This window comes from Pleurodeles waltl, chromosome 4_2, assembly GCF_031143425.1.
Source record: "Pleurodeles waltl isolate 20211129_DDA chromosome 4_2, aPleWal1.hap1.20221129, whole genome shotgun sequence".
In the NCBI taxonomy this organism is placed as follows: Eukaryota; Metazoa; Chordata; class Amphibia; order Caudata; family Salamandridae; genus Pleurodeles; species Pleurodeles waltl.
In genome coordinates, this window is record NC_090443.1 from 696,377,110 (window position 1) to 696,404,478 (window position 27,369).

General features: G+C 43.4%; 1 protein-coding gene across 1 annotated transcript in view; it reads left to right on the top strand.

Moving 5' to 3' along the window:
- Window positions 1–1,066: 1,066 nt before the first annotated feature.
- Window positions 1,067–27,369, top strand: part of SH3GLB1 (SH3 domain containing GRB2 like, endophilin B1) — a 184,843-nt gene continuing 158,540 nt past the window's right edge. Inside the window, exon 1 of the mRNA XM_069232301.1 lies at window positions 1,067–1,223. Within this exon, the coding sequence (XP_069088402.1) occupies window positions 1,167–1,223 (57 nt within the window). The 5' untranslated portion in view covers window positions 1,067–1,166. The remainder of the gene's footprint in view (window positions 1,224–27,369) is intronic.

Genomic DNA, 27,369 nt, shown 5'->3' on the forward strand with positions numbered 1-27,369 from the left:
TCCAGTTTTAGGGAAAGAACGCTGGTGCTGGGGCCTGATCAGCAGGTTCCCAGCACACTTTCAATCATAACTAACATCAACAAAAGGCAAAATGTTAAGGGGTAACCATGTCAACAGTGGCATTTTCCTACAGTGCCTCTCACTCTTTTCATTCAGCCCTCTTTGAAAACTGGAACGCACGCCAAATCTACTGAAATCAGCCAGGACAGCAGGTGAAAAACCAAGACTGTCCTGGCAAATCTGGGATGCCTGGTCACTTTACCCTGGTGCGGTGCTAAAACCCCTGGATAAAAAACAGAATGACCTGCCATGGGCCAGTGTAGGAGGAGGCCCAACACATGCTGAGCCTGGCCCATTGTCACTCTGGATGTGACAATCAACCGCAGACAGAATAACAATGGGCATTTTTAGCGTCAGTGTGAGGTCGGGAGGGGTGCTCTTGTGAGCAGAGGAGGAGTTTGAGCTGCCCCAATAGAGAGTTCTGCAGAACTCTGAGGTTTCTGCAGGTGAGCAGCACAGCTTGCTGCAATCCCCAAAATTACAGACAATGGCCATCCGTAATGGGGATCGTCACGGACAACGGACGTGATGCACAAATTACGGATGGTCCATGAAATTTACGAACAGGTGGCCACTGCTAAACATATGTGCTATGTCTTAATAGCTGATGTCACTCACTTTTTGTGACGGTTCTTCCTGTGATTACATTACTCGTGATGCCTCTTTCTGTGATGTCGCCTTGTGATGCCACCCGCGAAATCACGCCCAGTGATGCCACACGCAATGATGCCACTTACACAGCCTTAGTTAGTCCCCCACTTCTTCTGTAGGACTTTCGCCCTGTAACAGGCCACACCCTCTCCTTATCCATGCATTCGATGTACAGCCACGAACATTCCTAGAGTTAAATTCCGGTTGTACAGAGATTTGCTAATCTGCGTGCCTAGCAGTCGCAGCTGAAACAGACAGGCTTTTTCCGCCTCCATCCCATGCCGGACTGCACGATGTGACTCGCTCTCGGTTTACCGTGCGGAAGTAGGGCGTGACCTAGCGTGCTTGTCACGCTGTGCTGCGTCGTTGCTAGTGGTCCTTTCTCTAATGGGAACTGGTCACTGCCACGGCAGGAAGAGCCGTCTCCCAGCCAGCGGCGTACACACTCCAGCACCATGGACTTCAAGAAGCTGGCATCTGGGGCCGGCACCCTGCTCACCCGAGCAGTACAGGTACGTCGGTAGCTGCCGCAGGTCGAGAAGTAAACCTGGGTTAAGTGTGAGTGGTCTGGGCATTGTTTATATCACCCACAGTTCCAGGGGCTTTAGAGACAGGAACTTCCGTGGGCGACGAGCTCTCCCATAGGTATTCGGGGCTTGTGGAGTAGAAGAACTATGAAAGGCTTTGCTCAGCTTCCCTGAACCAGGCTGCTGTGATGCTTAACCAAACTTCCTCACCAGCTCCATTATGTTGCAGGCCGAAGCTGCGCATCACTTTTCTCGCTGTCAACAAAGCTCCCGCCCTGGTGCCCTGCCCCTCCTCTCGGACGGCTATGAACTCTGGTAGGAGTTCATGGGGTGCCCTCCAGCCCTAATCTCCACCATGTCCATCAGCGTCAGTATTCTACTTTTGGACTAGAAAATCCGTGAGCGGGAGGACGGCCGGGGCGTTGCTGCACGGGTGAGAGCGCCGGCGCCTCGGGGATACGGGTCCTGTGACAGCTGACAGCCCGCTGCTAGGAAGGAGGGGCGAGAAACCTCGATTAAGGCTTCGTGTCTGCTTCTTACAGTGTCTTATGTAGATGTGCAATGTGTTCTCTGTCTGTCTCGGCCGTGATCCAGATTGGACACAGTTTCGACTGTTTTTTGAGAAACGCTGAAAGTGAAAATGCACGTCTTTTATTCTTGGCTACCCCATCACAGAATCGTGGGGGCTTAAGGTTCTCTTGGAATATTGCGAAGGTCAATACTCCCATGACATTCCTTTAAATGACGTAGCCTAAGCAAGTTAACGAACTTGTTAGCATTCACGTTTGTTTTTTCTACACCATCCTTTAAAAGTTACATGGCAGTAAAGTTTGTGCCGATTGACAGAACCTTGCTGCTGGTGTGCACTGATTGCTGCACTGGTGAAGTGATCTGTAGTGCATCTAGCTCTCTTAGTGCGTAGTCAAATATTTACTAATTAAAATAGAATGCTATCAAGTTTGAGTAGGGCACAAGTCGTAAAAAAACAAACGAGACATCAACCAAGTTAAGCAGTATGCAACTGACATCGGGCCAAACAGTGTACAGACCACAACACTCATTTTAAGGGGTAAAAGGCTGCTTTAGTAGAACAGGTCTGGCAATAACACAATAACCTTGGCATAAAAGCCTCACAAAACTAAATAAACCTCACTAATACAAATATGTCCTCCTAGCCCCTCCCCACCCTCTAAACTTACCCCTCATCCCTTACCCATCTGTCCTGCTGTCCACCTTCTGTAGTTACCCTTGCCTGTGAAAACTCCCTGACCTCTCATCTTTTAGCATCCATCCCCCCCCCCCCCAAAGGCTTTCTGTGAAAAAAAAACCGCCACACAGGAAAACCAGATAGGTGTTTTCTTTTCCTGCCCCACCCGAAGACCAAAAAAAAAAAAAAAACTACAGATCCCAAAGTCTCTCACCCAACAATTCAGCACTCATCATCTGAAGCTCCAAAAGGTAATGCATGTTACCTAGAAAAGATAAATGTACCCCATCCTGCCTAAATAACTCCACATCCGAACCAATCAAAGTCTCATGAATCAATACCGAAAAACCTTGCGCCTTACAAAAATTTCTCATCTCCCTATTAACTTTCTTACGCGGTTTCTCTATGCCTACAAATTAATTTGCACCTCTCCAAAATCTCCTGGGCACTAAACTAGTCCACACAATATGAGTACCTGCCCAACGTTCCTTGATCTTACCCAAATCCAGCTTCATGGCTTTCAAGAGACCAATACCCGACAGCGGCACTAAGTCATTCTCTCCCAAATGAATAACCAACAAATCTGGACAAACCCCTTGCTCAAGTCTTTTAGAAAGTACATATAACAATTCACCCCACCTCATGCCACTCTTACCACCCAACTAATCTTGATCCTTGCCCCATCCAAACCCAATTGCCAACCAAAATGCCTTGATGATGCCTGTTTCTCCACCCAACGAATGAAGGAATGCCCTACAATCCACACAGAACAGGCTCTGTCCGGACCCCCGACACAACCTACAAAAGAACATTGTAAACGTAAGTAATTTGTAATGGTACAAAGGTATAGAAAAAAGGAAAAGGAAGGGCGAGTGGGAAGGGGATAGGGAGCGCGGCTCAGTCAGATAAGAGAATGGAGGAAGAAATTAAATAGTACCAAATCCTTATTTATAAAACCTCACATAACGCTGAAAACATTGAGACCTCTACCTCCCCAAATCCATAATAGCTTCATCTGGTCTACCCAACCGTTTCGCTTCTGTGGCAGCCCCAATCCAAAATGAATGTGTCCTATAACATTGTGGATCCAAACCCAACCTTCTAATTGCCATCTTCAAAACTGCAAGCAATTGAGAAGCTGATAACAAGGAACCGTCCTGATGAACAAATACCAACCTGGGTGTTTCTGGCAACAATCTGGCGAAGGAAATCCAAAGCTTAAGGGGACAATCACAAGAGTCCTTACCTCTTAATATGACCTCCTGGGCCGTGCCCAACTGATCCATTTTAGATGAACGTAACCAAATACAAATATCCCCACCTCTTAACTGAACATCCAAACGTGAAATACCTTCTTTCCCTCTAACTCCCAGCAATTCAGAAACCTGAAATGCCCCATGAAATAGCCAAGACATGCAAAGTGACATCAACTGAACCTCCCACAAAGAAGAACAAACCTCAACCAAAACCCCCAATAATGCCCGCAATAACTGAGATGTAATCGGGCGCCTACGATCCACTCAAGCACCCCCCGACTTTGCCCAACCCGCCAATATTCTCCTACAAATTTCCCCTTCCGCCGGATCATAGCCCCAAAAATACTTACCGTAGAATGAAACCCCCGATAACGTACCCACTATTGTAACCGCAGACAACCTAATCTCAATCTGCTGCATAATAAAACAAACAGCATCCTCTCGCCTTCTTCCACAACCCTCCACCCCACCCTCCCGTTTTACAGCACCTGAATTCAAAAACTCCAACCAGGCCCGAAAATAACTCCTCCTCGTGGACGGAGCTATGGTTTGAAATACCAGCTGCAACATCCTCATTCTCCTATCTCCCACAACTACCCAGGTACTGCAGTCTTCTGTGCATCCGCTCCCTGTGCCAGCCCACGGAATCTCTGCCACTGAAAACGAGACAGAGCAGCAGCAATATCATTATTAATGCCAGGCACGTACTTAGCCTTGAACATTGTATTGAATTTCAAACAATTCAACAAAAACATTCTCAACAGCCGAAGCACTCTCTTGTCTCTTGCTCGTTGCGAGTTCACCAGATGGTCCACATTGAAAACCACATTCCTATTAGCCAGGCAGGGATGCCAAATGGACAATGCAACCACCAGGGGAAAGAATTCCAAGAAGGCAATGCTATGCCAAACCTCCTTCCAGCTCAATGACCAGGCTTCCGCCGCCCAAAGCCCGTCCCAAAAAAGGCCAAAACCATTCGCTCCAGATGCATCTGAAAAAAAATTAATTTGCCAAAACCAATCAGAATCCTCCACCAACATAGTCACACCATTGAACTCCTGAAGAAAACCGATCCACATCCTCAAGTCATCCTTAACACCAGCTCGAAGCTGAATTTGATGATGCGGCAAAACCGCTCCACGCATTGCAAAACCCAACCTTCTGCAGAAGGCTCTGCCAACTCTCACCACCTTACAAGCAAAACTCAAATGACCAAGTAAAGATTGAGCTTGTCACAATTCCAGCTTAGGTTTACGCACAGCCTCCTCCAACATCGAAACCAACTGCTGCACGTTGTCCTGTGGTAATCTCACCTCCATGTTTACAGAATCCAACTCAATACCCCAAAAATTCAGACATGTTGAAGGCCCTTCCGTCTTCTCTTGTGCCAATACAACCCCAAAGTGGGACATCATCTGCTCGAACACCAGTAACGCCCTACCACACTCACCTGAATCAGGCTTTCCAAACAAGAAATAATCATCCTGATAATGTGTCACAAACTTGAAACCACACTGAAATTGAAAAAAAAACTGCAAAAATGTGCTAAACATCTCAAACAAAGAACATGACACCGAACAACCCATCAGTAACATCCTATCCAAGTAAATTGCATCATAAAACTGCATGCCCAACAAAGAAAAATCCTCTGGGTGAACTAGCAAAACCCTAAAAGCTTTATGTCATATTTTTGCCATTTCGGCACCCCGTCCACACCTACGAAATAACCTCATCCACTGAGGCATAATGCACAACCGTATCCTCAGGGGCGATAAAATCATTAACAGAAGCCCCAGCCGGGCACAACAGGTGATGAATTAACAGCTCTACATCACATCTGCATCTGCCGTTGTGGTTTTCCATGTGCCAAGTTTACCCCAAACATGCAGTTGTCAAAATGTCCTACGAGTATTTAAGGCATGTCTGTAGTGCATAAAGGCTGTCTCCTTAAACAAATGATATCCAGAAGCAGCAATTTTACTCTCTATTGGATAAATGTGCTCAATGCTGTCTCCTGTTTCAAAAAAGGTGTCCTAGATATTGATGTCCGTAGTTCAATGATGTGCAATTTTGCCACACACTTACACAAGTTTACATTTAAGTACATGCACCCGTGTTCTCAAATTTGTATAAACCTGTTCCCAAGTTCTTTATCCTAAATATTCTAAGACTAAAACTAGAATACTTACAGAATATTAGCTAGGAAAACCATTTGTAAGGCATTGTATACTAATTTGACATTGTATGGCTTTTCCCAGTTTGTGTGATCTTTGCAATCCAAACTCTTTTTGGGAGGGAGATAGGACCGATAGCAACCCTTTTAGAATTCTAGTCCATAAACAAACAGAGGTTGCAATAAAAGGAAAGAGGATTGTTATATTCTTATTTCTTGTCACACAATGAATTCTGTACTCTGGCGAGCTAGTTAATGGTCCCCTTCCTCTTGAGCTTTTACAGCCCTGGGCAAGCTCGTTATTGAACCAGATGCATTCAAATTAAATTTGTTACACCACGTTCCTGTTGGAGGGCACACACCTTTTACTATCAGTGCAGAATGCAATTTGTGCTGTTTGTTGTAGTTCTGTTGATCCGTTTACTTAACATTTGTCCGTTTTAGAAGAGCTGTAGTTCTTAAGCAAGTGTTTAGCCCATTTGATGGCCTTGAGCTTTCGTCCAACATCACTGTAGGTCTCTTCACCATAACTTTGTGTGCATTCAGTTGGTAAAGATATTAGGCCATCCTTTGAGGTTGTGGTAAATCCATTGTTAATACTTTGGTGCAGTAATTACGTTACTGCAGGCAGGAGGCATAATGTTACTCCTGCTTCATAAGGGTTTTGGGCTTTAAATGGGGACTAACTTGCAGTAAAAAGCTTACCACAAGATGTTCCGCATTTATGTGCACTAATGTATCACAAGTTTTGTGATGCATCATTCTAAATCCATAGTAATATTACAGTGGGCAGGAATGTGGTTTGCACCAAGCTGTGTTTTGGCCTGTTATTTTCTTTTTTAGATCATGTTTGGACAGCGCATGTGCTGTGCTTACAAGGGGTATTCACAATAAGAGACTTGGAGCCCACCTGTTGCTTACAATTCGTTGAGTTAATTATCCCTCTTCTATGCTGCCAGTGCATTTCACTTCCTTTTCATTCTGTGCAGCACGGAGCAAGCACAGATTGAATCATTTTAATTAGTGCCATTCTACTGACCATGCTTTGATTCAGGTACTGTTTCTTTCATTGCCACCATCTGGCTCAATTTCCTTTATCTCCAGTCAGTACTTATATCCACACAACTCTGGTCTATGCTGCTCTGCTCCACTCTACACCACTCCACTCTACATCACTCCACTGTGCTCTATACCTAGTCTGCACCACTCCACTTTGCTGTACACCACTCGCTTTGCCATGTTTGGGTGCTGACTCTGTTGCCCGTCCGTTTTTGTGGATTACATAGCTATTATTGCACTAATCTTGTATGCACTGCAGAGCTATCTGGACTTATATATCGTGCACAGTGCCCATTTGATCAGTATTTCAAAAACTAAGGTGATGGATTTTGGTCGTCACTCCCTTCCTGTTATTAACAACCTTAACCAGAGCAAGTGAGTGTTGCTAAAACCTTTTGTCTCTTTTGACTACTTAATCAAAGCAAATTGGAGTTGGCAAAAGCATCAAACTTGACCGTCTCACATATTGCCATAAGTTCTGAAAGCACTTCAGATATTTAATTTAGGATGCGTCTATCCCCTACTGCTGCCCCTCCCCGGCAAAAAATATAGGGAAATCTGGAATCTGTTTGGATCACACATACAGGGTGATGCAAGGGGTACGTGTCCAACAGACTTGAAATGAGCATTATGTCCAATTTGAGGTCTCGTAGCCTCCTGCATTCTAAGTTTTTCTGTCTGCTCGGGCAATTCCCCTGACCCAGGCTTACATGGGGGATATTCTGTTCATCTACTTAGAAATAAAAGACAGCCTGCAGGAGTCCCTTTGTCTCATCATCCGAACCTCAGATCTCCTATTGAGTTATTCCCAACATGTTCTCTGGTCTTCATCTCTTGCTCTTCCAATCCTCTTCTGCCAGTCAGGAATCCAACCCCTTTCTCCCACTAGCTCATCTGTTCAGTCATCTTCCCCATCTTGTTTTCTGATAAATTCTCATGGCACCTCCTCATGATCTGATAAGAGCCTCAGCACAAATCTCCTTTTCTGGGTGCTGCCTTTGGCCTTCTTCATGCTCCAGTCTTCCTTCCCTGTGCCTGCCTCCCTTCCTTCTCCCTGCTATATATGTTTCCTTTTACTCACTTCTTATTGTCATCTTGGTGCTAATAATCTGACTCTAACTACCATTATCTTATTGTTTGTATGTGTTTTTTTTTATGGCATTTCACCTACCTGTTGTCTCTGCAACCTGTCCCTCATCTCCCTATCACCTTCATGCCCTTGACCTTTCTCCTAGGTAGTAATCTTGTGCTGTCTGAACTTGGCCACCCGGTGCCCATTACCCACACATCTGTGTACTGTATCTGTGATTCCCACATATATGACAAGTACGTCCTGCATTATAAAAAGAAAGTCACAGGTGTAGGCCTAAAAAGGGTGTTTGTTAAGCCGCTCAAATGTAAATTTTTAAAAAAAGTGATTTTCCCTGTCACCACCCCCCACTTGCACCTCCCCAGTTAAACCCACCTATCACTTCCTCCACTCATCGTAGTGAGATCAATGAAGGCGAGTGTATTCACTGCGCCAATAACCAAACCTTGCTCATTGGGACTAGAGGCAAAATGCGTGCCATATAGCGCACCCCCAGGAGCCTGCAGAAAGTTAATGCCATCCTGTGACATTGTAAATGTTCAAGTGAATTCTGTATCGGCCACTGCCCGTCCCTCTCCTAAGTGAATGAACATCTGTTCCTAGACACTGCTGCGTTGACTCGGACCTTTTCAATATGACAGTTTTTGATACTATAAACGATTTTGTCTGTATGATCCATCATGATTTATTTTGGTGTCTTAATGCTCGGGAGCTGACAAAGTAGTGTTACTTGAAATTTTTGTTCGAGGAAATCCACGAAAATATATTAAAAAAATTGGATGATCCTCTTTCCATTTCAATAAGACTACCTTATAAAGATTTACCTTGCCCTTATTCTTCACACCTGTCCTTTCAGAGTAAGCATTGATTCAGATTGATTTTGGTAAAGTCTTTAGGCTTATAAATCTTTTTTTAATAGTATTTTCTTGCAACATCAGAGGGCAACCTTGCCATCAAAGACATGATTGAATAGCGACTGGTTGGAGATAGAGATTACGTTTATGTTCTAAGAAGTGTCCATTCACATTTATATAATTTACAAGAAGTACCATAACGGTTTTGTTTTATGGCACAAATATATTTTAAATGGAATATTAAACTTAATTCATTAATATCACTCTATTGCAAGATAGAAGACAAGTCACTTTCAGAATTTTTTAGTGTATTTAAATTCATCTTAACGTCCCTTGAGATAAGTTATGTAATGATAGACTACCTTGAATTTGCTCATTGCTCTTAAATACTTGCAACTCCGAATAGCAATTCAGACTTTTCCCTCAAAATGCAGTTTCTGTCACTGATTTGTGAGACTATTTGACGGTAAAGAGGGTTGCAGATTTTTCAGCCTATATTTGCATTTGTTAACCTCAATTGCAGTATCTCTAAAGCTGCAGTTTTGTTCAGAATAATAATTTCATAGACTCAAGTCCAGTTTTAAGGCTGTAATCTTCCTTTTTCTTTATCCTGTCTGCAGATATCTCACCTACGAAGACCACTCCTAATTTTATTTATCAATCCTCCCTGCCATGCAATGAATTGTGCCCTGTGTCCTGTCTTTGGCCTCAAATTGGATGCACCAAAGATGACTGTGTCCTGATAAAATTCTAATTGAAAACTGTGTAGTAAAAGGTTATCAACTCTGTTCAATTCTTTCCGCCTTCGCTTCCTCCCTCTTGTGCCCATACCAGGCATTTCTTCTTTGGCAGAGGAGAGACTGTTCATTTCTTTTCTCCTTAAATTGGTATATTACTGCAGCATTCCAACTGAGTGAGGCAGACCTACTAATTTCTTCCATCAGGCTCAAACCAAATCTGTTGAAATTCCACAAGCTACTGAAATCTTGGCTTTATTTGAAATATTCTTCCCTACCAGTGGGTTGTATGACACTACAATGCATGCATTTAAAACAAATGTCTTTACCATGCATGATGTGGTATGACATTACAGTGTAATTAAGTATATAGAAGATAAGTGAAACCCTTATTTTTAATATATACATTGATATTTGTGTATGTAAATATTACATTTTTAAGTTGGCCAAAGGCTCCACCAACCCCGATTATTTATTTATTTATTTATTTATTTATTTATTTATTTTCTTCCTTCATTAAAAAAATGTACATTTTCTGTTTGGGGGAACGCCCCACAACCCCTTCTTTTTTTTTTTTTTTTATAGCCTTGGCATCCTATTTCCTTACCCTGGCATGAAAAGGCCCTTACCACCCAATACCATCACCCACCCAAACCTTAAAAATTCCCTTACCAAATAATACCCTTGCCCACCTGTATCCCTGAAAACACCCTTACCATCCAATTCCTTTGCCCACCCTTAAACCCCAGAAACACCCTAACCACCCTATATCCTTTATCCACACCTAAATCCTAAAAATAGCCTTGCCACCAAATATCCTGACCCACCCCTAAACCCTAAAAACACTTATAACCCTGTACCTTTACCAACCCCTAAACCCTAAAAATACCCTTACCACACTGTACCCTTATCCACCCCTAAGACCTAAATGTAACATAGGTGTGTATGTATGTTTGTGTGTCGGGTGGAATTTCTGTAGCCCAACTCAAAGGACGTATTGTTTTGGCACAAGGACAACACGTTTTCTTGTTTATTTTGTCCTTGGGACACGTACGCCCAACCTCCTGCAGCACAAACCCTTTGGCTGCCAGCTTACAGTACCTCATTAGGGGTCAGGGAAGGGCATTGTCTGCAGTTAAGGTAATATTTGTGTCCATATGTTGATGCTGTTCAAACTTATATTTGTGGTACTTTTAATAAATATATTACTAGAGCATGATGTGGTCACACATTGTAATTTAAAGACAGAAAATGTCCAAGAAATGTCCAAACACCTTCCTACTAACTTGCAGCTTCACTGATAAAACTATTGTGAGGAAATGCCTCCTTGGCATGGTTACCCCCTGACATTTTGCCTTTTGCTGATGCCAGTTATGATTAAAAGTGTGCTGGGACCCTGCTAACCAGGCCCCAGCACCAGTGTTCTTTCCCTAAACTGTACCTTTGTTCCCACAATTGGCACAGCCCTGGCACCCCGATAAGTCTCTGGTAAATGGTACCCCTGGTACCAAGGGTGCTGATTCCAGGGAAGGTCTCTAAGGGCTGCAGCATGTCTTATGCCACCCTGGCGACCCCTCACTCAGCACATGCACACTGCCTCACAGCTTGTGTGTGCTGGTGGGGAGAAAAAGACTAAGTCGACATGGCACTCCCCTCAGGGTGTCATGCCAACTTCACATTGCCTGTGGCATAGGTAAGTCACCCCTCTAGCGGGCCTTAAGGCCCTCAGGCAGGGTGCACTATACCACAGGTGAGTGCATATGTGCATGAGCACTATGCCCCTACAGTGTCTAAGCAAAACCTTAGAGATTGTAAGTGCAGGGTAGCCATAAGAGTATATGGTCTGGGAGTTTGCCAAACACGAACTCCACAGTTCCATAATGGCTACACTGAAATCTGGGAAGCTTGGTATCAAACTTCTCAGCACAATACATGCACACTGATGCCAGTGTGGAATTTATTGTAAAATGCACCCAGCGGGTATATTAGAGATGCCCCCTGAATACCAGTCCAACTCCTAGTGCTAGGCTGACCATTTTCTGCCAGCCTGCCACAACCAGACGAGTTTCTGGCCACATGGAGAGAGTGCTTTTGTCACTCTGTGGCCAGGAACAAAGCCTGTACTGGGTGGAGGTGCTTCTCACCTCTCCCTACAGGAACTGTAACACCTGGCGGTGAGCCTCAAAGGCTCATGCCTTTTGTTACAGCACCCCAGGGCATCCCAGCTAGTGGAGATGCCCGCCCCTCGGACCACTGCCTTCACTTTTGACAGCAAGGCTGGAGGAGATAATTAGAAAAACAAGGAGAAGTCACCCACCAGTAAGGACTGCCCCTAAGATGCCCTGAGCTGAGGTGACCCCTGCCTTTAGAAATCCTCCATCTTGAGATTGGAGGATTCCCCCAATAGGATTAGGGATGTGCCCCCCTCCCCTCAGGGAGGAGGCACAAAGAGGGTGTAGCCACCCTCCCGGACAGTAGCTATTGGCTACTGCCCTCCTGACCTAAACACACCCCTACATCTAGTATTTAGGGGCACCCCAGAACCCAGGAAATTAGATTCCTGCAACCTGAAACAAGAAGAAGGGCTGCTGACCTGAAAGCCCTGCAGAGACAACAGATACGACAAAAGCTTTGGCCCCAGCCCTACTGGCCTGTCTTCTTACTCCAAGAAAACTGCAACAGTGACGCGTCCGACAGGGACCAGCGACCTCTGAAGCCTCAGAGGACTGCCCTGAACCAAAGGACCAAGAAACTCATGTGAACAGCGGCTCTGTTCAACAACAGTAACAACCCCCCATTGCTCTACAAACCCCCCCTGGTCTGCCCCCACCAAAGACGCAGGTGCTTACTTGTTGGTAGACTGGAGCCGAAGCACCCCTGTTCTCCACAGGCGCCGATGTGTTTTGGGCCCCTCTTTGACCTCTGCATTTGACCGGTCCTGAGCTGCTGGTGTGGTAACTTTGGGGTTTCCTTGAACCCCCAACGGTGGGCTGCCTATGCCCAGGAACTTAGACTTGTAAGTGTCTTACTTACCTGACAAACTAACCATTACTTACCTCCCCCAGGAACTGTTGACTTTTGCACTGTGTCCACTTTTAAAATAGCTTACTGCCATTTTAACTAAAACTGTATATGTTATTGCTCTAATTCAAAGTTCCTTACTTACCTGAGTAGAGTACCTTGCATTTTATGTATTTACTTCATATCTTGAACTTGTGGTTCTAAAAATAAATTTAGAAAATATATTTTTCTATATAAAAACTATTGGCCTGGAGTTAAGTCTTTGAGTGTGTGTTCCTCATTTATTGCCTGTGTGTGTATAACAAATGCTTAACACTACCCTCTGATAAGCCTACTGCTCGACCATACTACCACAAAATAGAGCATTAGAATGATCTAATTTTGCCACGATCTTACCTCTAAGGGGAACCCTTGGACTCTGCACACACTATCTCTTAATTTGAGATAGTATATACAGAGCCAACTTCCTACAACTATATAATATATTAACCATCTGTGAAAGTCAGGTTTCAGAAAATATATTTATTCTTTGCACATCACTAAGTCAAGTGTTCTGATTTGTGTTCATCCTATTAAAATCATTTTCATCATACAGAAGTACAAACATTGGGCTTTCACAACTACTGAAATAAATTTGAAATGTTCTTACAGTTAACTTGGCTATTTAAATGCTGTGTGTTAGGAAAAACCTGACAAAATCCCAGAACTATGCAGTCAGAAGGAAAATTAATTGTGAGAAAACTGACTTTTGACCTCTCTCTCTCTGAACACAGAGCAAATGTGACAAACAAGGTTTAAAGGCATCTTTATTCCTCCTTCACTTTCTGACTGACCAGAAAGTGAAGGAGGACAACTCCTCAGAAGGGGCAGTAGGTCCCAAAATAGCTCGACCTAATAAAAGATTACTCACCATAGGGAGTAGGTGAGTAGATTTTTCAAGGCCTGACCCTTTTGCCTCTTCTCAACAAATGTTGGTCACAATGGGTATAATGGCATTACACACCAACATTCCCCAGGAACCAGCTCTAGAAACAATCAGTTCTTGATTGGAGGGGTTATCTTATGGAGGTTCCTACCGATTTCATGATCAACCACTGCAAAATAGCCATGAGAGAGTATTTTTGTGTGTTCGAGGGCGATTACTACTGCCAGACTAAAGGAGTCACCATTGGAGCTGCATTCACCCGAATCTGGATGTTCTCTACATAGATCAGTATGGGAACACTGATATCTATCTCAAGACTAATCCCTTTACTGCCAATATCAACTTATGGAAGTGTTATATAGACAACATGCTGATGATTTGGACAGATACCGAATCCGATCTTAAACTGTTTAATGGGTGGCTGAATAACACATCAGAAGGCATTAACTTCAGTAGATCCCAGAGTCTGGAAGAGATCAAGTTCCTGGACCTTTCAGTTAAGGTCAACAATTGTAAACTGTGCACCACTTTGTACAGAAAAGGAACCAAATGCAAACCCTGCTTAGATACTGTAATCGGGAAAAACTTTATTTTAGTTTTATGGACATAAAAATGCAAAGACCAAATAATCGCAATTAGGTGAGTGGTGAGATAGTTTTGAAAGAAATCCCAAGTGTGAAAAACCGAAACAAAGAAGGAAGATGACCCATTTTGTGAGCATGAATGGCAAATTGGTGTTATTTCAAAAGACAAACGGTTATATTGCATACATACATCCACAAGGGGGTGATATTCCCAGGGTATAGTTCACAAATGAAAAGGTCTGTCTTTAGTTGATGTCAACGGTGTTTCCACCCTACACAGGGCACAAGGGTCTCATCAGGATTGTAAAAAAACTTGGAGGAACTAATGAAAATGTCCAAAATTAGCAATTGAGCTGCATATGACTGGAGGGTTGGATGTGGAGAGAAGAAATACATACTGGTGGCAATGGTAGGCAGGGCCTGTATGCAGGAATGGCACAAGACCACTAGTTAGACCGCGTGGATTGGTCCCAGGAGATGACATGTTGGGAATATGCGTGGTATTAATACACTGGTAGGGGTATTGGGTTGGTGCTGTATAATATATTAATTAATTGAGAGACTGCTAATCAAGGGCTTGTGAGGATGGTGAATGCACCAATATGCATTAATAAAATATATGCACATTATATAATACAGGCTTACTCTGTAGTGCCAGGTACAAAGAAAATAAGATTAATTGAAGTCAGAGGCAATCTTATACTTAGTTTGAAAGCATAAATCTGCTAAGATACCATAAGATGAACTAAGTAGCTGTCAGTCAATTGTGCTTATCTGTGAATTGCTGGAACGGAGCAGCAATGCTCGTAAGCTGCTGATCAAAGATTCACTTCACTTTCAATTCAAGAAGGCAGTGCCTGTGCGTTCTAGTTAGAAGATAAACCGCAGCATCTGGGCTGTGCTATGTCCTTGTGCAGGAGGCACTCTGTTGGGCTTGATGGAGGTGTGCTTTGCGGAACGCCTCCAGCAGATGCGAGTCTTCAGCTTAACCACAGGCCCTTTGTCAATGATGCTCCGCATCACCATTCCAGGATAGGAAGGCCCATCAGAATGCAGATGAGTCCTTTGTCATACCCAACCTACCTGTGTTTGTGGACTATCCAAAGAGAATGCACAAATTGTAGCTGTCTCCTAGCTCAGATGTGTGTTGGAGGCAGGCTGGAAGGCAGACACAGCAGTAAGAACAGAGGAGTGCTCACTTTCTCAGAGTGGCATTTCTAAAATAGTAAGATTAAATTTGAATTTATCAATAAAGAGGGGTAATAATTACCATTCCAATGATATGAAACATGATATAGCTACTGCTTTCTGATCAGGATTACAGCTTAAAGATACATTAAGGAATTTCCAGCGCTGGCCTACGAGAGGAGTAGGCCTCACAGTAGTGAAAAATGACTTTAGGAGTTTTTCACTACCAGGACATTAAAGTTTAAAAGTACATGTCTTGCCTTTTACTTACATAGCTCCATGCTCTATGGGCTACGTAGGGCCTACCTTAGGGGTGATTTATTTGTAATAAAAGGGGAGTTCAAGGCTGCGCAAGAGGTTATAAATGGCAAGTTGAAGAGGCAGTGAAACTGCACACACAGGCCATGCAGTGGCAGGCCTGAGACATGTTTGAAAGGATACTGGTGTGGGCGGCACAATCAGTGCTGTAGGCTCACTAGTAGCATTTAATTTATAGGCCCTAGGTGTATGGTATACCACTTTACTAGGTACATACAAGTAAATTAAATATGCCAGTTGTCTATTTACCAGTCAGTCAGTCAGTCAAAGTACTTTATTTCGATAAATAAATATCATAAAAAGGCATAAAAAAAAGAAAAAAAGTTCAATCAAATATTACAGGCAATCAACAATTTATATTATCTACAATGTTCAAAAAAGGGGGGTCAGTAAAGTAAAACATCCTAAAAACATCATTTAACGTAAAACATTAATATTCTCCCAGATTCGCAGAAATTACATTTCCTATAAAAAGTTAATTAATCACTCAATTCATTACAATAAAATAATCGGATTGATGGCGAACTTCTTTTTCTTAACCCTAACAGCTCCCACTAAAAAACTAGCAACATGGAACATAATCCTAGGGGTCTGTAATAACTGTAAGAACAAGAGGGCAGGTTTGACCTGTATAAACCCCTCCTCCTTTAAAATTGGGAACAAATATTTCTTTCTTAAGGCCGCGTAATGGTCACAGAATAACAGAAAATGCATTGTATTCTGGATCGAAAAATTATCACAATTACACGGCGTTCCTTTTTCCGGAGGAGACCAGGTTTGAAAATGGCCAAGAGTTAGATGGATCAGGTTAAACCGAAAGCGTGTGAGTAGAAACCGGTGAAAGGGTTGATTTACAATAGACAAATATAATTCAGGGCCCACATAAGTACTCAAAATGATACTGGCCCGCACCAATGGTTTCTCATATTCACCTTGTTCTCTTTCTAGACATAACAGATCTTTCATCATGCTTTTAATTAGTCCAATATCTTTAACAGTTATTGATTCCGGGGAATAAAAAAGATCCGCTATCCCTAATCTAACAAAACAATTTTTGATATAAACTAGCCACGCTATTTTATTTACTTTATCCAGCTGCAGGCAATCTTTTAATATGGAGTGGTTGAGCGGAATTTCTTGATTCAGCCAGATCTTTAGCCAGGCTAGAACGGGGGCCAGTTTGATCAAGTCTGAAATGTAGCCCACACCCAATTCAGTATGGACAATGTGTGTGGAAGTAGACTGTGGGAGAGAGAGAACCGATCTTAGAAATTTATTTTCCGTGATCTGTATACTTTCCATAGAGCAATATCCCCATATCGCACTTCCATACGTTGCTATTGCAAGGCATTTTGCTTCATAAATTTTTAGCAAACTAACAATTGGCCTCGCCCCGAGTTTGTTCATAAAACCCCGAAGAGCAGAGGACGACTTTGCAAGGGCAACATTTCTATTTTTTATCTGGGGGCCCCAGGAGCCTTTCTCATCGAAAGTGATCCCTAAGTATGGAAATATTGCTACTCTACACAATTCTTGCCTCCCACAAGTAAAAGTTTTGGGGAGTTTATTTTTATTACCCTTACCCATGATCATGATCTGGGACTTTTTAACGTTGATCTTTAAATCCAAGGAAGTCATAAAAACCTCAAAGGCGTCCAATAATCGTTGAAGACCAACACCAGTACGAGAAAGCAGGACAGCATCGTCCGCGTATAGGAGAACCGGAATACCGAGTTCTCCTATCCGTGGGGTGTCCTGGGTAGCATCTTCTAGTGTAGATTCCAAGGCATTTATATAAATAGTAAAAAGAAGGGGAGCCAGAATGCACCCCTGCCTGACTCCCCTTTCTGAGTTAAAGTGGCTGGTGCATCGCCCCGCAGTAGTAACTCTAACAGAAGCTGTTAGGTCAGTATGTAAATCTACTAAGAGGTTAACAAGAGCCTTGTCCAGTCCCATGTCAAGTAAGATTTTCCATAATTTAGATCGATTTACAAGATCAAAGGCTGACGAGAGGTCCATGAACCCCAGATACATGGAACCCTCCTTTGCCTTCGTGTATTTCTCTATTAATAAATACAAATTCAAGCCTTGATCTATAGTACTCCTTTTAGGTCTAAAACCATACTGCACATCTGCTAGGACCCCTTTCTCTGTTAACCAATCGTTCAATTTATTTAAGATAACTCGACCTAAAATTTTCACTGAGGAATCAATCAATGAAATCGGCCTGTAACAAGATGGGTCTTGCCTATTACCCTTTTTAAACACTGGTATAATTATAGATTTCTTCCAGGAAGACGGAATTTTATCAAATGCAAGATTATTAAAAACCTTGCATAATACCTTAGACCAAAATTTTGGAAAACTTTTAAAAACGTCCCCAGGTACCCCATCTGGGCCCGGGGCTTTGTTTTTTGTGGTTAGGTCTATAGCCCTTTCAACATCTGCAACTGCAAAAATAACTGCATCCTTGTCAGGGGAGATTTCCCCAACTTCATCTGCTAAAATTCCACCTGGAGGACCAATATTAGAATATATCTGACTAAAGTGTTTTATCCAGCCCTCATCTGGGATGTTTGCCTCTAAAGGAGTATTAGTTTCATCAGAAAAAAAGGGCTGATTTATTATTTTCCAGAATAAACCACTGTTTTTTAGGGTTACTGGATCCAAGAGTTGAGCCAAGGCGTTATCTTTCAGAGTCCTTTTCCTCTCTAGAATAGTTTTTTTATACACTTTCCTAGCATTTACTATTTTTGATCGATCTTTAGGAATAGATTTTAGTGCCTTAAGTAGTACACCATGTGCTTTCGAGCATTCCTTATCAAACCATCTATTGCCCTCGAGTGCCTTCTGGCTAGATTTTGCCTGGAGACTACAATTAATTTCTAAGCAAATCTGATCAAATGCTACTGTAACCTCCTTAGGGTCTGGATTTTCCGCTAGACATATAGAGATTTCATCCTCCACTTTGGATAAGACCTCCTGAAAAAAAGTTTCAGGGACTATTTTTGTCCACTTCAACCTTCGATTCTGGTCTTTGACTTTAAGGTTCAAGCCCCCACTCTCTGCGACTAGTTTGAGAGAAATCAGTTCAGTGTTCTTAAAAACAAGTACAACAGGATTATGATCACTAAAAACTGACACCTCAGTACAATAATTTAAAACACTATTTAACAAAAAAGAAGACAAATAAATATAATCTATAATAGTACCATTTTATTTGCCCTTAAACGTAGGGGACCTGCTATTCCCGTCTCCACAGCCAGACTCATATAAATTCCATTTAGCAAGGAAAAGCTCAAGATAATCCCCCTGCCTAGTATGTTCTGGATGAGCAGTTGAGGAAAAGGGAGGGCCTTCCTCATCCCTCCTAATACATGGTAGGGTACATGGATGTATGTTAAAGTCCCCTAGTAATATTAACTCAAAAGTATTAACATTTATACTATAGACTGACAAAAATTTATCCAAGTCATCCAGATTTTGACTGGTGCAATCATTAGCATGTGAATTATAAAAATTTATAAAAAGGATCTTACCCTTATCCTGGGTGGAAAGCTCAACAATTAGACAATCTACTGAGCCCGAGGGGCATTGAGTTAAGGTACCTTTCATATCCAGTTTGAAAAGGCTTAATAGTCCCCCCTTAGGTCTTCCTGCCACACTGTTTGTAGCTGGAATGCAAAAATGACAAAAGCCATCTAAGGAAAAGCTATTCGTTTGATCCCAAGTCTCTTGTAAAGCAATGACGTCAAAAGAGTCCTTTCCCATTCGGCTATCCCAGACTTGCTCTTTAAACCAGCAATGTTCCATGTAGCAATCTTGATGGACGATGCTGAAGACTGGGAAGAATTTCCCAAGGCATTTGGCAGTCAATCATTTTCCTCCATAGAAGATAAGGCAGCATACCGATTCTGAAGAAAAAGTGTTAACGGTCTGCCTGTAAGACAACTGATGACGACTTGGCTCCCCCCTAATTTGAGACCGGGACATATTCACAAATACATTCGGGGTACAGACATCCATACCTCTTCCGTTCTCATTTGAACATTGCCCTTGCACATACGACGAGCGACATTGAGTATTGGTCCCATGATTATTAAAGAAGCCAAGAGGTCTAGCATGAACCGCATTTTCTACAGTTGGCAAAATTGCAGCTCTCAGAAGCACTGTTGCCACGTGTTGCGGGTGTTTAAAATTTATAATAATGCAGTCTCCACCACTATTTTTAGGGCCATTGCCAATCCAGCTAACTCTGCGGGTAAATAAAATGTCATTTGCAAGGGCACAAGGAAATCCACAGTTCTTATTCAGCCAAGCAAGCGTCTTGTTTTTAAGAGCAGGATACGTTTCTACCCCAGAACCATTCAAGCACAAGTCAACCTCTGGGACATTTATTAGAACCACAGTATATGGTGCACATTCTGGCGGGAGATTAATAGAATTATGTCGCCTAGTTATACTTCTTCTATCAATGACTGTCCCTCTTATAGTGTCCTGAGTACTCCTTTGTATTGATCGTGGTTGACTAAATGTGTTTTGTACACTAGCCGACCCTACTGGCAACGTAGACAAGGATGAGGCGGTCGGCACACTTACAGTTGGTGGGGCCTGAACAGTAGCCCCCAAGCCTTCCACCCTATTACTGACTATAGAGTGTGTAACTGAGCCCACTGGGCGGTTATCCATAGAGCCTATTGAGTCTATGTGGGTACTAAGTGGAACAGTGGACCGAGTCAAACAAGATTCTACAAGGCCTTCCAGTCTGGTAACCCTAAGAAGCACTAATTCTACCTTGGCCACCAGGGGACTGATCAGTACTTCCAGTTTAGATTCAAGAATTGTGACCAAAAGATCAATTTGACTTGAGTGCAGACTAGCCCCCTCAATAATATTGGTGGGCTCAGGGACATTTCCCCTATTGGTAGCTGTTGGGCCAGCTTTTTTTGGCTTCCGACCCCCTGCTTTCTTGACAGGCCCCTTCCTACAAGCACGTACCGCTCTCCTAATGGGAGATTGAATAAGAGGAGACCTTGTTGGTAATGTCCAATCCTGTACTTGAATAGGTTCGGAACAACAAACCTGCTCTACCACAGAAACATCAATATTTAAATCGTTCTCATTGTCGGAAATAGTTGAGACACTCTGAGACAGTGATATAGAGGGTGATATAGAGGGTAAGCACTGCCTTATGGGAGATGTTTCTGGACTAACTCCTATCTTCGTTAATTTTACTAACTATTTTAAAAAGATAGTTATCCAGGGTCCTTGAGTCATTATTTGTAGCCATTTTAGAGGACCTCAGTTTAGACATGATGGGAACAGCGGAGTCGTCGATTATCTGAGTTTGCACGTACTCTTTCCAGTTCACCCTACAAATGTAAGGCTCCTTCCGATACTATATTGTTTACACAATCTTCCCGTGAAACGCCCGCCAGTGTTCAGACAACACTGGATAGGGTCAGTGGTGTGTCAGGGTCACAGGGTTCCGACACTGCGCGGGACTCGAGTCCGGCTCCCGTCTCCCCTTCCACAGTCTGCAGCTCTGACCTCGCCTCTTCCCGTGGTCTTACCTCGTGTCCGCTTCCCCCGGGGTCTCAGGAGCCGCTTGTGCCGGTTGTGCCGGAGCCGGAGCCTGGAGCCTGTCAGTAGAGGCACAAGCTGCAGCTCTCCGCGGCGGCGTGTGCTGCTCGTTGGCCGGCTGGGTGCTAGCGCTCCCCCCTGACTCGCTTTAGTTGTCCCGTGTGTAGTAGCTCCTGAGATGTTCCTGCTCTTGATATCCCAACAGAGGCTGGAGGCGAGTCCCGAAGTTCCCAAAAAGACGCTGCTGGCCGGGTCAGGAAGGACGATGGTTCTCCGTTCCAGTAAGTATTTCGCTTTTCTTTTGTGAGCTGGGGTCCTCAGAGAGCAAGTGAAAGGGGGGGGGGCCCAGCCCAGCCCCTTCCGGGCAATGACGGGCCCTCCCTTGGCCCGGGCGCGAGTTAAATTTAAAGGGCTCCTGCCCTTTCACAGCAGCAGCAGCAGCAGAAGCAGAGTGGTTCCCCCAGTCTCTGGCGGCAAAAGCGCTTCCCGCGACGGCGGGAGCGCAAGTTAAATTTAAAGGGCTCCTGCCCTTTCACAGCAGCAGCAGCAGAGTGTTTCCCCCGGTCTCTGGCGGCAAAAGCGCTTCCCACGACGGCGGGAGCGCGAGTTAAATTTAAAGGGCTCCTGCCCTTTCACAGCAGCAGCAGCAGCAGCAGCAGAGTGGTTTCCCCGGTCTCTGGCGGCAAAAGTTTTGATTTGCTGGAAATGATTTCACGGTCTTAAAACCTGGTAACATTTTTATTAAATAAATGAAGAAGGATTAGTACTAGACACTGAGGGGGTCTATTTACCAATGTTACAATGTTTAGGGGAGAAGCACATGCACTTTAACACTCGTTAGCAATGGTAATGTGCTCAGAGTCCTAAGGCCAACAAAAAGATACAGCAACAATGTGAGGCAAACAGGCAAAAAGACTGAGGGAAGACTTCCCTAAGGCTGTTGTGTCTTACAATGCTGTATGCAATAATTTCCACCCTGGCTATGTGTTGTTGTTTTCTTTTGTTTTTGTTTTTTGTTTGTCTCTTTTCCTTTTGTCTCTTTTCCTTTTATATAATGTGCTGAACTATGCCTTTGCTGTACCTAAAGAAGTATAGGTTCTCCAAAGCAGTTTCTGGTCCCGATTGGACCGTGGTTTGAATGTATCCATATTTTACTGCTAAGCTTAAAATCTGTGGAGAGACCAAAAATCTGCAGACACTGGAAAAAACTTCTAAGTGAGGTTTGAGAGAATCTCTATTTTCATTGTGCATTGATTGGTGCTTTTCTGTGTGGTTAGGTGAGAGGGTGAATTTGTCAATGGTGGGTCGAATAAACATGTTGCTGGATGAATTGGTGAATGACAGAACATTTATGTGTTGTGTTTATGTGGTAATGAGTGAGTGAACAGATGGATGGCTGGATGTCTTTATGGCTGGGTGGGAAATGTTACATAGCGTCTCGGCGAAGCTTGATATTTAGATAACTAGATGCAAAAGGCCTATGTTCCTCAGCCAGTCGCATGGAATTACAACTAGCAATCCTGACCTTTATCGTGTATTTGAATGAATGACAACAATATGCCAGTGGTTGTTACAACAGCACGAGCTTGCATTCTTCCAGAAATCGGTACAGTCAAACCGTGCATGTCAGAGCTAACAATATATGTGTGGTGGGCATCATCTTCCTAACTGTGATCACGTTGTACCGAGTATCTTCTCCGTTATACAGGGACGAGGTCTTTGTCTGGAAAAGGCACCGTCATGTCCAAATTATGTTGGGAATTATCTCAGTAATGGCAAGTTCAGCATTATGTGGTTGGTAGGATGACCATTAGGGGTTGGCAGTGAAGAACCTTCATTCACTCTCCCATGCATCGACTTTCCACACACTTAGCCAGAGTATAAACATCACAAAATTAGCAGTTCTGAACCCTCAAAAAAACCTAATTCTTCAACACATTCCATACAGGCATCCTCAAATTGCAAAACCGTTTTAGCCTGAGACCAGAACATGTTGTTTTTTTGCAAGCACAAGCAAACTTAGAAGGAAGCATTGCAACCATGTTAAGAAATGGCTCGGTCAGCAGCACATTTATTAATAAACAAAGTGTTCAGCTCTTCAATGTCTGTTTCCAGGCGGCCTCCACCAGCAACAGTGTGCTGCAGATAAGGACATTTTTTTAAACCAGGATTGGCTGATGCTATGACATGCATAGCATTGTACAGTATAGCCAGCTACTGGCTTTCAAAAAGGTGACCAGAGCATGCATCTACAGATATTTCCTGCAGTAATATGCTGTTGCATCGATGCAGCAAGACACTTGGACATCTCTGTCGGTCTTGAACAGAGAGCTGACATATCTAACCACAAAATAAGAGCAAGTGTCTTTGTGTCCTCTTGCAGGTGGGAATTGGCCCATTGAGCAATCCCTCCTTGTGGAAGAACCTCACAAAGCATTGGGCATACTCTAGTTCCCAGTGTTGTTTTATCTCTGCAGTCTGCTTGGTGTGCATCACCACTCAAGTGGAGTCACATATCAAGATTGGCCTTTCACTGTCCTAGCAGCTACTCCTTCTCTGAGAGGCAGCCAACCCCTGAATGGGGAATCCAGTGCCTGATTCAACACCGGCTCTGCCTCACCCTTCTCTTGGTGCTTATAGGAGAACCAGATTGGGGGTATGTTTCTTGAAACCTTCCTGCTGCCAATAGCCTAGAGCATGATTGCTCTATCCAACCCTCCAGTAGTCTGGCCCATGTCCTCTTTCCCAGTTCTAGTTGTAGCTAGTGCACGGTCCAGCATACAGTGATGTGGAGATCCCAAGTATGGGCTCCTGCTTCTCAGACTGGTTTTAGCCTTCCAAAGAGTACCAAAACTTAAATTAAGAGAAGACCACTCCCCTCTATGGTCTTATAAACATTATAAAAATTATGTGATGGTCTATATGCCGTTGCTGACAGTTGCAATTTCCAATATCTGTAATGTGGTTTGGGGAAAAATGTTAATAGCCCCTGCTTCAAGTGCATATATGCCCTAGCAGCCAGCTAAAACGGTCACACTCCAGACCTTTAAAACAGGACATAAAGTTCCTTTTTTAATTGGTGCAAGTTATTAAAAGCTAATGTTTGCCAAAAAACGATAACTCCAGATTTTTGTGTGGATTTTACAAATGGCAAACGAGTGGAAGATGAGCGAAGAGATAGACAGAATACTTAATCGATGGCAAGAAGTAGGAAGATGTAGCAAGGATGGAGGTTTGAGGCATTGAGCTATTGTCTCTGACACTTGTGCCGACTACAAATGGCTCTATTGAATTTGAAGTTCATACTTCTTTCTTTTGTAAGGCTCAAAAGTAGCAGGAGTCTTATAGCCACGTGTGCTTGGTTCTCGGGTTGAGCACCTCATTGTGCCTCAGCAGGTAGGCCAGTAGGCTCCATGCAGCTGCCATTTGTAGACTTGGCGAGAGCTGTAGAGACTAATGGGAGAGATCCTGTTCAGAGCTGTAATGGTTGAGTATTCACAAGGGTTCATTTGTGAGCATTACAGTGTTTGAGGATTCCTACAATATAGGTGGAAGAAGTCTAGTTTCTCTGAGCAAAAGTATCTTAATTTCAAACTGTGCTGTAGCATTAGGTTGTAAAACAATTTGAACTTTATTCCAGCTGTTATTTTTTAAATTTCCTCTCAAGTTGGCTGCTCATACTCATTTGGCTAGCGATATCCAGTTTTTGGCTTTGAAAACGTTATCTCATTTGGCAAAAACATGTTCTGTAATTATTCTTGGTGTTGGTCCTAAACTAATAGCAATATACGCAATGCTCACTGCTGTAGGAAAACTTCACGAAACAATGATATTATGCTAAGAAAATCAGTACACTATAATGAACAGTGACAGTTTTTACAGGGAAAATCAACCAGTGTTGGAAAAAAACAAATAACGAATGCTATCAAACTCACTTAAAACACAGTATTATTAATCTCTTGTTATTAGCAAGTTATAACAAGTACTGGCAAAGCCAATAGGTCTCACTTATGTGCAAGCTACTGCCTTTGGCAATCGGGTGGGGGTGGTGAGACCCATGTGAAGGGATGCATTGACCATGCACACGTGTACTGCCGTACACCACAGGCTTATTGCATATGACCTTATGAGAACAGCTGTGCATCGTATGATCACTGCACATTTCCACATGTGAACCACAGTGCACCACAGGCTGCATGTCCATATATAAACATTCCACAGTGGTGCACTGCAAGTTAACAGTGAATGCACACATGCACCCTGTGCATAGAGGGCACATTGTACTACACATGCCACATGTATGCACCGCAAGCTCAATGCCCACATTCAAATATCCCACAGCCTGCACCGCTCGCTAACAATGCATGCTCACATACAGGGCTTGTCAAAGTGGTCTCACTGTACTACACATGACATGTATTCACCACACACTATAAATTGGGCTCTGAAGAGGCATGCTGCCATGTGTAAAGCACTTCAACACTGTGTCAGGAGTAGTTAGCACTATATAGGTACAATTACAATATAATACAATGGATTCCATATGACACAGCTATACAGACTGATTGTATTACACAAGCATGCACATTTCCCAATGATGCACCCCTCGCATGCCGGTCATGTATGTAAAACAGTACTGGGCACTACTGGTTCGAGGTACCGTCCTCAGCAGGGGGTTCTTAATTACAATATGTGATTCAGTCATTTGAATATTACTCACCCATCTGACAGAGGAGGAAGAGCTGAAATCTGCAGAGGAGGTAGCGCCGGATTAGCATATTCAGCTTATCCTTGGTTCCTTGTCTGTCAACAGCCAACTGTTGGCTCGGTGAGAACCTCCTCCCAGGCTTGACCAGTCCTACCCAAAGACAGTTCACACCCCTTCCTTTGACAGCAGCCTCGTCCTGCGCCAGTCGCTGCAACGTGTGATGAAAGGTGCCTCTTTGGTAACACAGCTTGAAGGCAGGCCGGTCCTGCACCTCTAAGTCACACTTGCCACCTCAATAGCTCATCCCCATTCCCTTCAAGACGTTTTGGCAATCCTGCTTAGCCACGCCCTCTTCAAGCACACCCACCCCTTACCAACCTGTCCTGTATAGCCTGCCATGCCCATTTACTCTACCAGTGGAGCTCTCTGCAATGACATTCTTTCAAAACATGAGACACCTATGCTGCCTAGAATGTATTGCACAGCTGCACTCTTGTTGATGCTAATTTTGCCTGCTACCTTTGAGCTTCACACCCGCTACTTAGTGTGCCTGATGTAACTACACCCCTCACCATCATCTGAGCCATCTCTGCAAAGACAATCTCTGCCAAGCCAATTTGTTTTTGAGAGAAGATGTAGCATAACATCCAGAGCTGGCAACTATGGAACTCGGGAACCGGGTTTGAGTCTCGGCATCAGCTCTTCTTGTGCCTACCAAAAAAAATAAAAAATAAGAACCAAACAAGTCAGGTGAACGCGCTAAAAAAAAAAAAAAAAAAAACATAAAAAAATAAAAAAAACCTCCATCAAGCAAAACAAGGCACGAGGTGGGGGTGGGAGGAGATGCAGCAAGGGGAGATGAATATTATTAAAATTAACTCTGCAGGTATGCTGGGGAGGAGGGCGACGACAAGCTTGTAGGACACAACAGTATAGCCTCGACAGTAGGAGTTAGACAAAAACACACGTTAGCGCGACCTAGAAAAAGTAAATATTCATATATTAGAGCAGCAGGCTTTGTGACAAGATGAGAAGAAGCTTTGCAGCCCTGTTTCCATGCCGTGCAGTAACAGAAACAAGCAGGGTGGGAGGTGGGGATCGGCAGAGGGCACAGGGAAGACAGGCAAACAATAACACCTGGAGGAATCAAAGAAAGAAGTAGCCCTACAAAACAACAGATAAATAGCCTATGCGAAGGATACAGTACTTTTGCTGTGCTCCGTGGGAAGAAACAGGAGACAAAAAGGATGAACAAAGGGGAAGGATTGACGGTTAGTAAGCATGGATTTTTTTTAAAGGACACAAAAAAAAAAAAATGAAAAGCAGTGGGTGGGCTGTAAACCCACAAAGTATATACAACAGGTCTCAAAAGCGCAACCTAAAAAGGACTAATTTCTAAATATGATGTGGCTGATGAGGCTCTTTTTC